Here is a 17,675-nt window from a genome sequence, read left to right as displayed (position 1 = left end):
AATAAGTTCTCAATACATCTAATATTTTAGCTATAATTTATTGAATATCATTTATGCACCAAGCCATTCAATAGGTACTTGGTTTATAAACACAAATTAGGAACAATCAATGCCTCTCAAGTAGTTTTTGGTAATATTAACAAAGGTAAAATCCATGGTCAGATAATTATAATAAAATAATACAAGTTTATTGATAGATTTGGGAAAGTTAACATGATCAACAGCCAGGATTGGGGAAGCATTTGTCAACCCAGTTCTGCCAATTATTAACTGTTTGACTTGGGGCAAGTCACCTAACTTCTCTATGCCTCAATGTGCTCATTTGCAAAATGGAAAGAAAGATAGTATCTGTCTCATAAGAATGTGGTGAGAAGAGAGGTGATAATAAAATGACAGTTTCTGCTATGGTTCTTGGAATATGACATATGCTGAGAGAAAGATGATTTTTTTATCATTAGTAGGGAGCACAGAATAGAGGTGCCTATTCTATTCCAGGATTTGCTTAAGTTACCTGTTCCTTGGTAGTCGCTCCAAGCTACTTCAAAGTAACTGCTTTTCTTCCTTTTCCTCTCCCTCAGGAGATTGAGTCTAACATACTTGTCTAGTATAGATATAAATTAGTATCATCACTTTAGAAAATGTCTTAACAGAATTTATGAGAGCTGAACACACACACACACATATACAAACACTTTCATTATTACATATGTACCCTAAAAGGAGCACTTTTATGTATGTAAAAGAACGTTATAGCAGCTTTATTCATAATAGTGCCCAAACAGAAAGCAAACCAAATGCATATCAATAGAAGAATAGATAAACAGTGATATATTCATATACTGTACAATGATATATAACAATGAGAACAAACTCCAGCAACATGCAACAATGCAGATCAATCTCACAAACAAAATCTTGAGTAAAAGAAGCCACAGTGCATACGTCATTATTACTTTTAGAGAGAGTTCAACAATAGTAAAAATGACTCAAAGATCATAGTTGGGAAGAGCGTGTGTGTGCACCGCCTGCTCTGGCATGTTAGCATGAGCCAGCTCCAGGACTGCACTGGGAGGTGGCATGAAGCTGGACTTGGTGTGCTGGAAAGGTTCTGTGCATTGATCTGGCTGGGACCTACACAGGTGTATGCAGTCACAGGACTATACACTTGAGTTGCATTCACTTTACTGTGTGTATATTGTACTCTGACAAAAAGTAAATTTTAAAAATACTTCTGTGTCCCAGAGGAAGATTCAGAATGTACCAGAGATCCAATGGCTGGGAGACAGACACTCACATATGTTTGTCCCCACAATAGATGTTAGCAAGAGAGAGACATCGTTAGTAGTCATTGCCATACGTAGAAAAGAGATGTTGACCCGTTAGCAGGACACTCTCAATTATTTCAGCTTCAGATTTAATTCAATCTTATCATCAACAGTGGACAGATTATACCGAAGACAGTGTTGATTCTGAAGATCGCAGATACACTGTCTTGTCTATCTATGGCCCTGTCACTTGGAAATGTAGGTTATTCCACTGGGTGGCTCTAGATGGGCATTTTAAATACAGCATTACCTGAACACAATCATTTAGAAATAGGAAGGCACCATGTAAACAATGTTACTTTTATTTTGAGTAAAAATACACATTCATATACTTTTTATTGTGTCCCTCAATTCTTAAATATGTCCAATGTGTCTAGAAGATATTCATATTCTAGCTATGTCTAGAGACATTTTAAAAAGGGGTTTGGCTGATGATAGCTTGACATATCCACAGTTTCATTTGTTCCCAATCTGGCAGTACAGGACCATAGAAAACACTAAACCAAGCATCTAGAGAATAAAGCAACAGAATTAATATATAATTTAAAGGAAAGCAATGAAGACATTATAAATAAACAGAAAAAATTATAAATAAAAAGATTCAACCTACTGACAATTCTAATCTTATTTATCTAACTCATTGTTCTCAGGAAACTATTGATTCCCAAGGGTCAAAAGAGCACCCAGAAAGCTCTCTGTGCATCTCTGTGTGTTTTAATCAGAGTTTTTGGCTGACCAGATTCTAAAAGTCCTATTTAAATGTGCAGTGGCAGCTGCCACCAGGTGCCCTGATCCTCTTTCTGGAACACATATATTCTTCTGTAGGGCATCTGCCCTGTAGCTCTGGGGAGCTCAGGCCTCCGGGGGCTAAATATACCTATTGCTTCCATAGTTAGATTGTGATCATCTGGTTTAGATCATCTGCATAAAAATCAAGGAGTCTAGAATTTCTTTTACCATAGTTTTAGTCATTGCCATGAGGGATGAAAACATGAAGTAACTTTTCTTTAAAAAAAAAAAAAAGCTTCTAAACTATGGGGAATAGCTTAATTCAGGAATTTCCTTTGAAGTTGAAAAGCACAGCTGAAAATCTAGGGCATAATTTCCATCTCATTATATAGCTCTTCCAAGAATAAGGGACCCCAAAATTTGCTGTAATTGGCTCTGCACTGGTTGTCTTGCACACTGTGACTTTGATGTTGAAATGCCAGAAAGGACCGGTGTGTCTCTTCAACAGCTCCCTGGAATAGAGGCAGGAAGACGGCAAGGTGCCATCTATGCTGAGTCATCTTAAATGCTCCTACTGTGTTGAGACTTTCTGCTTACTAATCCTTTTCTGGAAATGTAATTCAAAGGAGAATTGCTGCCTAATATTTCTTCCTTCTTAACAACAACAAAAGTCACCAATTCTCTGCGAAAATAATGATTTTCATTCAGAATGTTCTCAAAGTCAGGACTGAAATTTAGACTTTCTGCTTTGATCCTAAGCTTTAAGTCTGGGGAACAAGTATCAGGAAAGAAAAAAGAAAATGTGCAAAATAATGGGAAAAGGCAATTGTTTTTCATTGCCACATTCTTAAAATAGAAGACCACCATTCATCAGCAAACTAGACAATTAATATCACATGTTTTATTTTGCTCTTTCTGAAAAGAACATTAATTACTGTGTGGGAAAACACCAAATAAAAGAGATTTATCACATTATAAGATATGCTAAGACTCATGAAAAATTTGCTAAGTGGTATAGAGAAGTCCAATATTGTGAAGCAGTCTAAAAAAACTGTAAATTACCATGTTTAACTGCTCTATTCCCAGGACCACCTATCAGCATAAGTTTTATCCTACACAGTAATGACTATCAGTGTCAATGGCTTTTTTTTTTTTTTAAATAAAGTGGGAAAGTAAATGCTGATTAGTTTGGGAGCTTATAGATTACTGTAGTCAATTAAGGAAAGATGATTGGTTATCTAAGTAAAAATACTGACAATCCAAAAATGTCTATAGGTACATCTTCCTTATAGAATAAAGCATTTTGCATAGATTCCTACCAACTAATTTGAGAAGATTCTTAACGGAGCTTTGGAAACAGTTGTCCCACTCCATTAAATCCTATGCCTAAAGAGATTAAGTCCAAAGGTTTAAATGTGGAAGGGTGTTGTTTGTTGGTTGTATGACTTATTTCTGTGGAAATGGTCTGAATGTGTTTTCTGCAGGGACATGTGCTTCCTTAAGAATATTTGCAAAGAAGTTTTTCACTCTGTGTATATTTGTGTTTCCCTGAATTTAAACTTGGGAAACAAAGAAGGGTAATGGGCTTCAGTGTCAGACAACTTGTATTAATGACTCTGTGACAGATCTAAGTGCCACTGGAGAGGGGAGAACACATTTTTGTAGATTGGATGACAGAAGAACTACCTTCAAAATTGCTTTTTGAATAAAGGAGGAAGGAATAGAAAATTAGCTCCTTTCTCTTCAAACCCTACAGGGAGAGCAGGCTTTAGATTCAGGAATTGAACAACCAAAAAACCTCAAACACTTCTTTGAACCAACTGTTTGCCTTATCTACAGAATCTAATTCAACTAATCTAAAAGAAAACTATGGCCATATTTTACAATAGCACCTTATAAACTCTTCATCTATAAATTACTGTACATAATGCCTTTATTAAGATATTTCCCTGTATATTTCTTTAGAACACTAAAATATCTAAAATTTTAACAAATACATGATGTATACCCATTTTGTAAAATACTGAAATATACTATTCCTCTTGCACTCTTATTTTCCACTCAGTGTATTTAATTCTCTGGCAATGCATTTGGATATGATACAAGAGACATCAATCTCTCCAATTGTTTATTTTTTCTGGCTTTACTTATGAGAAGCTTCTTAAATGCATTTGCTGGTTATAGCCAACCATAGCCAATTGTTTGAGTTTGGGTATAATATGAAATTTAACACTCACATTGAATATTTTCCAATTTAAAGCCTGAACTCTCAATCTTTCATTTAATTTCAACTCTATCAAATATACATGAATATCCACTGTATGTCTGAGTATATATACACTCTTGTGTCATTCATCTAAGAAATCATTAGTACTTACTTCTAAGTTAGTATAAGCCCAGAACATAAAGTAAAGAAACAAAGGGCATTTTTCAAAAGACAGAATCGAGAGAAGTAGGCTAGGGCTGGTGTTGTGGTGCAGACGCATGTCTTCGCCTACAACACCAGCATTCCATTTGAGTGCCGGATTGAGTCCCACTCTACTTCCCATCCAGCTCCCTGATAATGCACCTGAAAAAGCAGCAGAGGATGGTCAAGGTGCTTGGGTCACTGCCAAACATATGGAAAAGTTAGATGGAGTTCTAGTCTCCTGGCTTTGGCCTGGCCCAGACCTCATGGTTGCTGCCATTTCGATGGAAGATCATTCTCATTCTGTTTCTCTCTCTCTCTCTCTCTCTCTGTGTGTGTGTGTGTGGTGTCTGTCCCTCTCTCTCTGTAACTTGGCGTTTCAAATAAATAAACAAATCTTTAAAAATCACATACTCTTGGAGCTATTTTTTAGAAAAGAGAAACAGACTATTTGACTTTAGTTATATATCAGACCTAAAGAAAGGCAACCATTACCTACCATGAAAGACCTACTAATCTGGATTACAAGAAAGTAACATTTAATAGCTCCATTTTCTGTGAATAATCCCTACATCTTTTCTAATGGTTGGCTGAGAAATTCAGGAACCAGGGGGACAGTTCACATCCTTAAGATTCTTATGAATGTCCTGTGAGTGAACTTGACTCACTTGATATCTAAGTTACCCAAGATTTGGGATAATTCCAAAATTGCTGCTGTAAGCAGTTTTATTTCATCTGTTTGGCAAAGATTTAGGTCATGTATAAAGTATTCTTCAAATTACTCCATCAAGATAAAAATCCCATGAAGGATTTTTTTCAACATCAATGATTAAATTGATGAGAATAATCTATAAACCCGAAACTTCCCTGAAAACTACTGGAAGTCTCCAGTACTCACATTGAGAAAAATCATAGGCAATTGCTTCTAGTTTTTAGAACGTGCAAGATTTTTCTAGAATAGAATAACAAGAAAATCACTCCCCATACTCTTGAACTCAGTTTTTTTTTCCTGTTTCAAAGTCATGAAGAGAGAGAAGAAACTTTAAGGGTTGTTCTTTGCTTGTGTGTGGTGCTTTTCTTTCTAATGTTAGGAAAGTTTAGCCCTTGTGTTACTTTTCCATAGGAAAAGAATATCTGGGACTAAGAACAGTATAGAAACTAATTCTACTTTTTTTTTCTCACTTCAGAAATAGCAGCCTCAGCTCTGCTCAGTTCATAGGACTGAAATCCCTTCCCCATTCTCAGGCTGATTTACAGAGATGCTGGGCCTAGGGCACTCAGAACCCAATGCTTTTCTAAAGCACCTGATTTTCGTTTGGCTTACCATAGGTGATTTGTTAGATGTATTAATGAGCAAACAAGGGAACGAATGAAAAGTCATAAGGCAAGATTATACGTACCTCAATAACTGCCAGTCCAAATGCTATTCCAACAATTATAATAATATGTTTTATAACAAAGTCTTTTATCAAAGAAATACATGGCTGTTAAAAAAATAAAATGTTACCTTTAGTAAAATTTTGATAATATAATATTAACATTTTTATTCATTTGGTTTATGTTTTTATTGTTGCCACGCAACACACTCAACAAAAAGGAAATCAGATTATCTCCTCTACTCTCTACTTCACCCTTTCTCCAAAAGGTTATAACTGCTATCATTTGTTTATAAATCAAAAGTTCCTCAAAATTGATTCCTCAAGAGTAAAATTTTGCTCAATTACCTAACTAGTAAACCTAGGACCTATAATTATAAATAATAATATTTTCACCAATATCTCCCAAAATTATAAAGCACTTAAAGAACAAAATTTTGCTTCAATTGACTAGTTGCTGAATCTATGGATTAATGTTTATAAATAATACCTTCCAATATATTCCAAAGTATAGAAATTATAATTTTATTACAATACTACAACTGATAAAATATTTTATCCTAAATTCATTTTATTTATACTAGACTTGATATAACCTGGACTAGAATTTTTTAGGTTCATAATCTGCAAAACGGATGTTTCTGATTAAGATTTTACCTAAATATATTGCAAATTTTCATTCATAAAACAAAACCCCTTAATAATGTCTATAACCACAAATATGCAAATTTTGTCAGTTAAAAATGAAATTATTTGAAATGTACATCAGTGTTATTTTTATCTTAAAAGGAAAAAAAATCTTTATATCTACCATCATGCCATTATTTTAGATTAAAAGGAGAATTTATAAAGTTACCCCTATTATTTTTCAGAAATTTATTCAAACCACCATACAATTCCCTAAGTTTAAAACATTTCAGATCAAACCTAAAAACTTCAGCAATTATAAATTATAAGGCTGATTTTAAAAATGGAAATTGTATTGCTATAAAATATAGCATCACTGTGATATTCATATGTGTCCGAAGGCTAACATGATACTACTATTTGTTTAATAACTAAATGTCTCCACCAGGCTGAGTCAGTCTTTTCCCTTCATTCGTGACTGTAATGAGTTTCTTCATTCACACCTGATCAAAGCAGTAACTATTCACGGAGGTTACTACATCATTTCAGGTTAACTATGAGGTTAGGGATTACATCTACTGAGTCACACTAGTTATATTTGAGCGATTTTTCTCTGCCACTTTCCCTGAGATAACAAGGTTATCTTGGTAAAAGGGGGAAGGGTGGGAAGGAAGAAATGTGAATTGCAGCCATTCCAGATTGCTTATTTTTCCAAACTTCTTGCAAATGACTGAAGGCAGATGGAAGTATTTTATGAATTTATAACTTCCTGGGAAACTGGTACATCTATCAACCTATATGCAGCTGAATTATGTGTGAAATTGCAGAGAATATCCTTTTAGTATATATAATACTAGGGACTTTTTTAGAAAAACCAAGAAAAGCACTTTTTCCTAACTGAGGAAAAACGTTTGTAAATTGAATCTTTAATGGGAGACAGCCAGCAATCTGCAATTGAATTTACTAATTTTCTCACTACCCTAAGTGGGAACTACATTCATTTGTACCATGTTTATTTCCCTGCTTCCTGTAGATACTGTACCATTAATATTATATAATAAGGAGGTGAGGAGCATAGAGGACTACAAAAAGTAAGAATAAAATGTTTTCAGTGATATTACTTTGACACTGAAAAGACACAGTAATGCTGTAGTCTAGATAACTTCTGTGGGTTACTTTAAATATTTGTGCCAACAAAACCCTTCAGAACAGAGCCTGTGGGACCTAGAGGAGGTAGTCAGGGAGAAGGAAGTTATCCTTGAGATACTTTCTATTTCCTTTTATATACTATGCTCAATAGCAGTTACTAAAACCAAACAATAATAGATTAAAAATAATCTCTAGTTATTAAAGAAATCAGTTCATTGTGAATTATGATCATTTTTAAGCATCTGTCTCCTAACTTGATTATAATCTTGAAGATCCAGAAACACATCTAAACCTATCAAGAGTTTGTCTCACACATAGTATGCAACAAAGAATAACAGCACATATATGACATACTAATACCAATTGTTATTTTATTATGCATTCCCTCCAGGCATAAGGAGCAGCCATATAAAGCCCTTTGGTAAGGGACAGATGTCATGTCCTCTGTGAAACCATATCTCGAACTTCAAAGACTGATTTGGATGGGGTACCACAACACTTGTGATACTCCTATTCTAACAATGCCGATATCCATTGAATTGAAGTCACCTAATCATTTTTCACTCTTCCCTATCTGGCATCAGCTCCATTAGTATCCTGTTCAAGAATGTATCCCCAGAGGCTGGTAGAAGGTGTAGCACATAGGAGGTAGTCAACAAATATTTGATGAGTTGATCAATAGAAAGAAATTGGACAACCACTGACTGATTTCCAAAAGTCACATAAATATGACATCCACATACATAAAAGATAAACTCATCTTTTTAGTTGACTTTAAATCTCCAAGGCAGCTTCTCAATTTCATAAATAACTAGGTAAACTGCTAGAAAACTTTAATAGCCAGAACTTAAACCCCTAAATGTCAAATCCTTCCTTTACACTTACATAATTTCTTGAGAAAAGAAAACTTTAATAAGAAAAACAAAACTGCCTTTGAAAATTGATGAGAATATTCATTTTTAGAATTTACGTTAAAATAAAAAAAATGGAGAATAGTGATTAAGGACACTAAAAACAGGACAAAATAAACTTTTAGTATGTACTTTGCCTTCCCTTATAGAATATTTTTTTGAAATGTAAAAGTTGGTTTTAAATAATACCAAGCTCATAGAAGAAATAAAATACTTTCATTTTTAATATATGCTTTTATCTTTAAATAAGGAATTCTTTTGTATTTAGGAAACTCCTGTAAATTTAATAACATGATTTCCAATGTACTTGCTGTACTTTAATTTTTTGCACAGAATTTCATTGTGAAAAGAAAATAACAGAGTCGCCTTTTTATGCCAAATTTGATTTTGTTCTTACCTGTTTGTACACAAATTGTCCTTCATAATATGTACAAGATTCTGACACAACTGGACATTCACATGATTTGTAATTTTGTTGAAAATTGTTTCCCCAATCAATAGCTCCATTGACCACACCACAGCATTTAAACTGTTTCATGAAAAGAAGAATGAGAAGTCATTAAGAAGATTAAAAACATTCTCAATACACTAAATCATACTCTTCTGAACTCATTATTAAGAAGTTTCTTTTTTGCCGGCGCCATGGTTTAACAGGCTAATCCTCCGCCTTGCGGCGCCGGCACACCAGGTTCTAGTCCCGGTCGGGACGCCGGATTCTATCCCGGTTGCCCCTCTTCCAGGCCAGCTCTCTGCTGTGGCCTGGGAAGGCAGTGGAGGATGGCCCAAGTCCTTGGGCCCTGCACCCGCATGGGAGACCAGGAGAAGCACCTGGCTCCTGCCTTTGGATCAGCGAGATGCGCCGGCCGCAGTGGCCATTGGAGGGTGAACCAATGGCAAAAAGGAAGACCTTTCTCTGTCTCTCTCTCTCACTATCCACTCTGCCTGTCAAAAAAAAAAAAAAAAAAAAAGAAGAAGAAGAAGAAGAAGAAGAAGAAATTTCTTTTTTTTTTTAAGATTTATTTATTTGAAAGTCAGAGTTACACAAAGAGAGGAGAGGCAGAGGGAGAGAGAGAGAGAGAGGTCTTCCATCTGACGGTTCACTCCCCAGTTGGCCACAACGGCCGGAGCTGTGCCAATCCAAAGCTAGGAGCCAGGAGCTTCCTCCGGGTCTCCCACGTGGGTGCAGGGCCCCAAGGACTTGGACCATTTTCTACTGCTTTCCCAGGTTAAGCAGAGAGCTGGATTGGAAGTGGAGCAACCGGGTCTCGAACCGGCACCCATATGGGATGCTGGTGGTTCAGGTCAGGGCATTAACCTGCTGTGCCACAGCGCCAGCCCCAAGAAGTTTCTCATACTTCACCATCTTGTAAATCTCTTCACTCACCTGAACACAGAAGTAAAAATGAAAGAATCTTTCATTTTGGTCTTAAGATTAATGAGGAAAAATGAGGATAAGAGTCAAAAATCTGAGGCACTTGGAAGAAGATTTTTAAAAATTCACCTTCAAATTCTATTGACAAATGAGAAGGGTTGAGTGTCAGGTCCCTATATCCTAGATTTTAGCTAGTATGTTTCCAAAGAATTCATGAGAGTGTCAGGGTCTCATTAAAGAACTGTTTCTCAAAACAGATAAGAAGTTTTAAAAATAAAGTTTCCACCCCACAATTTCTGATTATCTTGGGAGAGAGGAGGAGAAAGATGAGAGGCTTCTCAAGGACCAAAGAGTATCCTCAAGGGGCCTCTCACATGATTGAGTTTTCATAAGCCTCTGTAAAATATGGAAGGTAAACAAATGAAGAATGAAACTCTTAGAATAATGTTGGGAAAATTAAGGTCCAGAATACACTGAAGCATGGAGAATCACTAGGAAGAGGAAACAGAGGATATATAGCTTTCCTTGGTGAAGAAAAACAAGGAAGTGATATGCCCAATGACCCAGAGGGAATAGCATGTAATACTATCAAATGAGAGAGAGAAAAGTGTAATATTATCAAATGAGAGAGAGAAAAGTTATTATCTCTCATCGTGCTCCTATCTGCTCTATTAGTGAGAACACTCTTTATGCAGAAATGGTGGGGAAAACATTGCTGAAAAAATAGAACCAACACTGGATGCCTCTCCAGGCTTCAATGCATTGCAATGCTGGGACAATTAAGGAACTGGGTAGGTGGTTAGGTTACTCACATGACTCAAACTTCTCTGTTTCTCAGTTTCTTCATCTTTGCAATGCAGAAAATAGTTGTGAAGAATAGCATCTAACTTGCCAACTTGTAAAGATGGAAATAAGCAAATCCATATGCATATATGAAGTGCTTAGCCCAGTGCCTGGTTTGTAGAAAGCATCTGATTGCATGTGTACACTGCTTTTATTGTTGGTGGTAGTGTTATGCACAAACATGAATGTATCTATTCAATATTGGGTAAAAACACACAAAGTATTTTGGATAAAAATATACAAAGTATCTTTGAACTCTGTTGGGGCTGGCATTATGGTGTAGCAGGTTAAGCAGCTGCTTAGGATGTAAGCATCCCATATGAGAGTGCTGGATTCAGTTCTGTTACCTCTATTTTTGATCCAGTTTCCTGCTAATGCAGCTGGGAAGGCAGTGAAAGATGCTTCAGTGTGTGGGCCATGGTCACCCATGTAGTGATCCCAGATGGAGTCCCTGGCTCCTGATTTCAGATCTCTCTCTCTCTCTCTCCCTCCCTCCCCCCCCCACCCCCATTGCTCTGTCTTTCAAAAAAAAAGTGAACTATGTAGTGATGGGGAGCTGGAAGTGGTGATTAATACACTGGAGAACAGAATCAAGTTTCAAAGACAGTGCAAAGAATGGATTTAAACTAACAAGTTCAACTGAGGCAGTCATGCAGTCTTGCACCTTGGCCCAAAGACTGAATTGCACAAGAATATGACTCAACAGGTGACAAAGAGCTGGAAATTTCAGGTGGTTCCAAGGTCAACATTAACAAAGAGGGAAATCTTGAAACAATTTCTTTTCCTGTTCCCATGGGAGACATGATTAATTTCCTACTCATTCTGATTATGTAATCTTGAATAGCATTAACTGATACAAATACTCCAAATTAAACATAATGTAAGTCCCACTATACACATTCAGAGTCTGTACCTGGAATACAACGCACCTCAGGGAGGCACAGAGACATACTTGTTAAAGGATAGGGTGGGAAGTAGGAAAGCTAAAACTTATCATAATAGTTGATCACTAGATTATAAGTGGGCACAGGGAGAGAAGATGTGGGCCAGGACTTGCTGAAAGTTGTGTAACCTCTAAATGAGAAGGGCAGTATACTATGAGTGACACAGCCCCTCTAGACAAATAGCCATTACCAAGAACCCAAGAGAGGAACATTCCATCATATGTCAACCATGAATTTGTGTGGAAATTCACTGAAACCCAGAAAGAAAGCTATGCCTCTGCTGTAATTTCTGTCCATATGTAGTGGGACCCCAGGTTACCCAGCCAGAATTTAGGGTAAAACTCTTTTCCCAAAGAAACATAACTAAAACAAGAAAGCCATGAAAGGAAAAAAAGAAGAAAAATAAACAAACTCAGATAGACAGCAGAAAGTTATGATAGCCCAACGAACACAAGGAGCTGCAGACAGGATTTCTATAAGAAGATTGAGGGCACTTCAGGAGAACATGCCAAAATAAACAGATTATTTAGAAACTCGGGGTTGGCATTGAGACTTTGAATCTCGGGGGAAAAGTGCAGCAAGTGTGACCCGCAGTATACCTGGTCTATTCAACATAACCAGAAATGACCAGGGTGCTCAGTCCTGCCCAGTGGAGGGACTGCGGCTGTCTAAATTCTTCCTACAGCAAGCCTGTATTATTTTGTGCTCTAGAGAGGGAATGACTTAGGAGGAGAGAAAATCAGAGGACGCAACTACAGGGGAGCTAGGAACAATGCACAAAACAGAGGATGCTAAACAGGGAATGACCCATGTCAGGTTTCAGTTCTAGGAAACAAAGCTTTAAGCAGAATTTTTACAAGCTGGAGCCTTTCCAAATAGGAATTTAAGAATGTTCTGGAGGGGAAAAAAAAGTCATCTGATAAATAGCTCAAGAAACCAAGGATGTTTCAAATTGAGAAGCAAAGCTTTTAGGAATCAAACAATATCCATTTTCAAAGAAAAGCTGCCTTGTGTGAAAGCATCCATAGAATTGATTTGTCTTCTGAAATTGAACTAGGACTAAATGATGTAAATTTTAGGGAAGCATATTTGTTTCAAATTAAGAAAAAACACACAAATAATCTTGTATCTAATTGGAATGGGCAAAAATGATAAAACTAATTCCTTAATACTTATTTTTAATGTTTATTTTATTTACTTGAAAGGCAGAAAGACAGAGATGTGGAGAGCGAGAGAGAGAGAGAGAGAGAGAGATCTCCCATAATTGATTCACTACCCCCAAATGCTCACAACAGCAAGGGCTGGGCCAGGCAAAACCCTGGAATCCAGAACTCATTCCACGTTTCCCACATGGATCACAGGGCCCAAGTCCTTGAACCATCATCTGCTCATTCACAGGCTGTGCATTAACTGAAGGTTGGATGTAGAGTACACCTGGGATGGGACTTGAATTCAAACACTCTGATATGGGCATTTTGAGTAGTATCTTAACCCTCTGTGCCTAAGCCCACCCGTTCAATATTTAATTAAAAGGTAGAAGACCATAAATACAAAATGCTTCAGTCAATGAGAAGTCAAGGTAAATGACCTATAAAAGCCTCCCCTAAAATTCTGAGAATTTTCATGACTTGCATGAAGTGAATGCAATATGTAGTTAATATGAGGGGAATATTGAATGAAAAGCTATTATGAGGATGAGTTTCACAGAGAACTAATAGTTTTAGTCCATCTTTACAGTACATATATCTAGGGAAAAAATGTGGTAAGTATATTCCAACAGCAGGGAACAGTAGAAATGATGCAAAGGCAGAAAGACAAAATTGTTCAAGGGATCTTGAGGAGATAAATCTAACTGGACTCAAGTGACTTCTTTATGGAATGGTGTAAAAAGAGCAGGTGGGAGTCAGAGAGTAGAGTACCTTCAATGCCTACCCAGGATCAATTAAAACATAATAAATAGACTGGCAAGACAGATCTGGACTCAAACTCCAACCCAAAACTTGTCAGCAGTCAGAGCCTTCTAAACCTCAATTTCCTTTTTTTTTTTTTTTTTTTTTTTGGACAGGCAGAATTAGACAGTGAGAGAGAGAGAGACAGAGAGAAAGGTCTTCCTTTTTCCATTGGTTCACCCCCCAAATGGCTGCTATGGCTGGCATGCTGTGGCCAGCACACCACGCTGATCTGAAGTTAGGAGCTAGGTGTTTCCTCCTGGTCTCCCATGTGGGTGCAGGGCCCAAGGACTTGGGCCATCCTCCACTGCACTCCTGGGCCACAGCAGAGAGCTGGACTGGAAGAGGAACAATCGGGACAGAACCAGTGCCCAAACCGGGACTAGAACCCGAGGTGCTGGTGCCGCAGGTGAAGGATTAGCCAAGTGAGCTATGGCGCTGGCCCTCAATTTCTTCATCTATAAAATGGTGATAACAAGAATAGTGATATTACCCATCTTTTATGGACTGTACATCCCCCAAAGGTCCATGATTAAAGTATGGTCCCCAGGGCACAGCAATTGGGAAGCGGTGAGATCTTTGGTAGGTGGAGCCTTGTGGGAAATTCTTAGGTAACTGAGGGTGTGTGACCCTTGAAGGGTTAAGGGACATGTGTATCACTTTTTGCTCCTGGCTTGAGATATGACCACTTATTCCAACACACACATTCCTGCCATCACTATCTACTACTTGCCATGCTTTCCTCTCCAGAACTGAGCTGATGCTGGCCCCATGCCCTTAAACGTTCAAAACTGCAAGCCAAATAAATGTTTTCTCTTCATAAAGTTATCTGCTTTAGATATTTTAATGTAGTAATGCAATGGTTGACTTGTATACCATCTGCTGTGGTTTTATATGATTTGAGTGTGTCCCTCAAAGGTACATGTGCTGGAAGGCTGGTTCCAAGTCGGATGGTTTCGAGATGGTAGAATCTTTAAGAAGTGGGGTGTAGTGGAAGGATTTAAGTCAAAAGAGCTCTACTCTCATAGATAAATTAATGCTCATCTTCTTGAGTATGTAGATCTTGCAGGAGTGAATTAACTTCTAGGAGAATAGGTTGTTATAATGAGAGCAAGCCTGGACTCTCCCCAGCCTCTGTCTTCTTGTCTTGCCATGTGATGTCTCTCCCCTCTACACACTTGTAGCTGCCATGTGATGCCACCTGTCATGAAGCCTGCATCAGACAGAGCACAGCAGGTGCTGATGTCATGGTCTCGGTCCTCTAGAACCATAAACCAAATAAAACTTTTCTTTACAAAGTTCCAAGCCTTGGGTATTTTGTTATAGTAACACAAACAACTAAAACAGCATTTAGGGTTATTGAAAGGCATAAATGAGCTGCTGAATGTAAAACCTGGTAATCATGACTACCAATGTTAGCTACGCTTATTTTTTTTTTTTTTTTTTTGGACAGGCAGAGTGGACAGTGAGAGAGAGAGAGAGAGAGAGAAAGGTCTTCCTTTACCGTTGGTTCACTCTCCAATGGCCGCCGTGGCTGGCGTGCTGTGGCCGGCGCACCGCGCTGATCCGAAGCCAGGAGCCAGGTGCTTCTCCTGGTCTCCCATGCGGGTGCAGGACCCAAGGACTTGGGCCATCCTCCACTGCCCTCCCGGGCCACAGCAGAGAGCTGGCCTGGAAGAGGGGCAACCAGGACAGAATCCGGCGCCCCGACTGGGACTAGAACCTGGTGTGCTGGCTCTGCAGGCAGAGGATTAGCCTATTGAGCCACAGTGCGGGCCAACTATGCTTATTTTTCTGGGAGGGAGAAGGTGATAGGGTGAGAGGGTGTGAGCGTGTGCGTGTGTGTGTGTGTGTGTGAGAGAGAGAGAGAGAGAGAGAGCAAGAGAGAGAGAGAAACTTCTTATATTTTCCTTTTGATGATGTTAAAGCAGTTACTGAATTGAACCAATCAAAAAACTTAACTTCTTAATCTCTATCTTCTAATCTAGTTCAAGAATTTCATACGGAAATTGGAAAATAGCTACAAATATTCCTGAATATTTCTTATGGCATGGTGACAGAATAATCAGTCAATATCTGCAAAATGCAAACATTATCAGTCTTCAAGGAATACACCAGTGTAAGTGTAGAAAACCTGTGCCCAACTCCCCAGATAACCTGCAGATGCTAATTACCTCTTCTTGAAATTCAATCAGGGCCTGCTGGAACATTTTTGCCTCCTCACTTGTTTCTCTCAACAGCTTTACGTTTTCATAGAGAGTTGAATTTAGAACATGCTCAGACTGCAAATGAGAAAATATTATTAAATTATTTATGCCAGAGGGCAGTATTTCAACTTTTCATGCTGTTCCAAAATTTTCCAAACATCCTCTATGTACACACCTCTGATCTGAAAACAGCTCCTAGGATTCCTGTTGCCAACTGCAGGATCAGGATCAGAAGCAAGCCTATGAAAAACTGAAAGAAAAAAAAAAGGAGTAAGAACATTTATTGTCCTCTACACATTCAGTAACATCTGGGGACACTTTAGCACAGCACTGCTCTTGACACTCGGGATCTTATACAGTCGTGTAGCAGCCACACCCTTCACTTACTCTACCCTGCTCAGACTGCAAATTGGAGGTGTGTTATCACTCAGAAACATTTGCTTCAAAGACTGGCAAAGGAAAATAGTGCAAATGAAAATTTATTGATAGGACTACTGGTATCTATGATAGTGAATGGAGAGAAGCTGAAGACATACATGAATTTATTTGAATATTATCTTTCTCCTTCCCTGTCTTCACCAAACGCAGAGAGATGGTTTTGAAACAGAATTTCCGTCATTATCAGGACCATCTGGCATTTGGTTATAGATATGTAGATTCCTGAAACATGCCTCAGATCTACTGAATCATAATTTTGGAGGATGCAGCCCACAGATTCTTTTTTTGCTTGTTTATTTGTTTAATAAACTTCTCAAGTCATTAACTTCCCCACATTGCAAATAGGATCTTTTTAATGAAAAGGTAACAGTTCAGGATGCTGTTAGCATCCTGTTAGTGTCCTGTTAAAGCTCCCTCATACCAAAGAAACAGTTAAAAGAAATTCTTTTCAAGGACTCATAAAACACTTATTTTATTAAGAAACAAGTTTTGGCCGGCGCCGCGGCTCAATAGGCTAATCCTCCGCCTTGTGGCGCCGGCACACTGGGTTCTAGTCCTGGTTGGGGTGCCGGATTCTATCCTGGTTGCTCCTCTTCCAGGCCAGCTCTCTGCTATGGCCCCTGGAGTGCAGTGGAGGATGGCCCAAGTGCTTGGGCCCTGCACCCCATGCGAGACCAGGAGAAGCACCTGGCTCCTGGCTTCGGATCAGCGCGGTGCGCGGGCCACAGCGTGCCGGCCACGGCGGCCATTGGAGAGTGAACCAACAGCAAAAATAAGACCTTTCTCTCTGTCTCTCTCTCTCACTGTCCACTCTGCCTGTCAAAAATAAAAAAAAAGAAAAAGAAAAAGAAAGAAACAAGTTTTGATTGGCTCTCAAAAACTCTAGTGTCAGTTCTATACCTGACAAACACTTGGATTTTTCCTATTTTTTTTTACCATATCCATTCATTATTTTTTACTGTATATGTTAAAAGTAAACATATTTGGATTATTCTGACATAGTTCATCCTCCTTATTTTCCAAGTGACAAGTCTGGTTCTCTCATGGCTTACATTGTCTTATGTGGCACATAGGACACTTTATGATTTGACCACAGGCTCAGATCCATGATTTATTGAACGTGGCTATTGCCTACTCTCCCGCCATTTCCAAGGCTTTTCAGTTCCCCAAATATACAAGCACTGGACAGCCAGGATATCTTTCTAGAGACCTCATTATACCTTTGCCCACACAATCACCTTATTCATCTCTGCCCCTGCCAAAAAGTGGCCCCTCTCCTTGCCCTTTTCTCCTGGGAACACTCCCAGTGTAACCGGCTATTTACTTATTACTCTTCCGTACCAGGTTGGAATTGCCTTAAGTTGTATATATGGTTTAGCACAGAATCTGGCACCCAGA

General features: G+C 38.3%; 1 protein-coding gene across 1 annotated transcript in view; it reads right to left on the bottom strand.

Annotated features, from left to right (window-relative positions):
- Positions 1–1,200: 1,200 nt before the first annotated feature.
- The window catches only part of TSPAN8 (tetraspanin 8), a 35,485-nt gene continuing 19,010 nt past the window's right edge, over positions 1,201–17,675 (bottom strand). Inside the window, exons 4-8 of the mRNA XM_062202070.1 lie at positions 16,015–16,089; positions 15,807–15,914; positions 8,922–9,053; positions 5,862–5,945; positions 1,201–1,835 (exon numbers count right to left, since the gene is read on the bottom strand). Of these exons, the coding sequence (XP_062058054.1) occupies positions 1,782–1,835; positions 5,862–5,945; positions 8,922–9,053; positions 15,807–15,914; positions 16,015–16,089 (453 nt within the window). The 3' untranslated portion in view covers positions 1,201–1,781. The remainder of the gene's footprint in view (positions 1,836–5,861; positions 5,946–8,921; positions 9,054–15,806; positions 15,915–16,014; positions 16,090–17,675) is intronic.

Source organism: Lepus europaeus, chromosome 10 (assembly GCF_033115175.1).
Source record: "Lepus europaeus isolate LE1 chromosome 10, mLepTim1.pri, whole genome shotgun sequence".
Lineage (NCBI taxonomy): Eukaryota > Metazoa > Chordata > Mammalia > Lagomorpha > Leporidae > Lepus > Lepus europaeus.
Note: the sequence above shows the minus strand (reverse complement) of the source record. Positions and strands in the feature narration are given on the sequence as shown.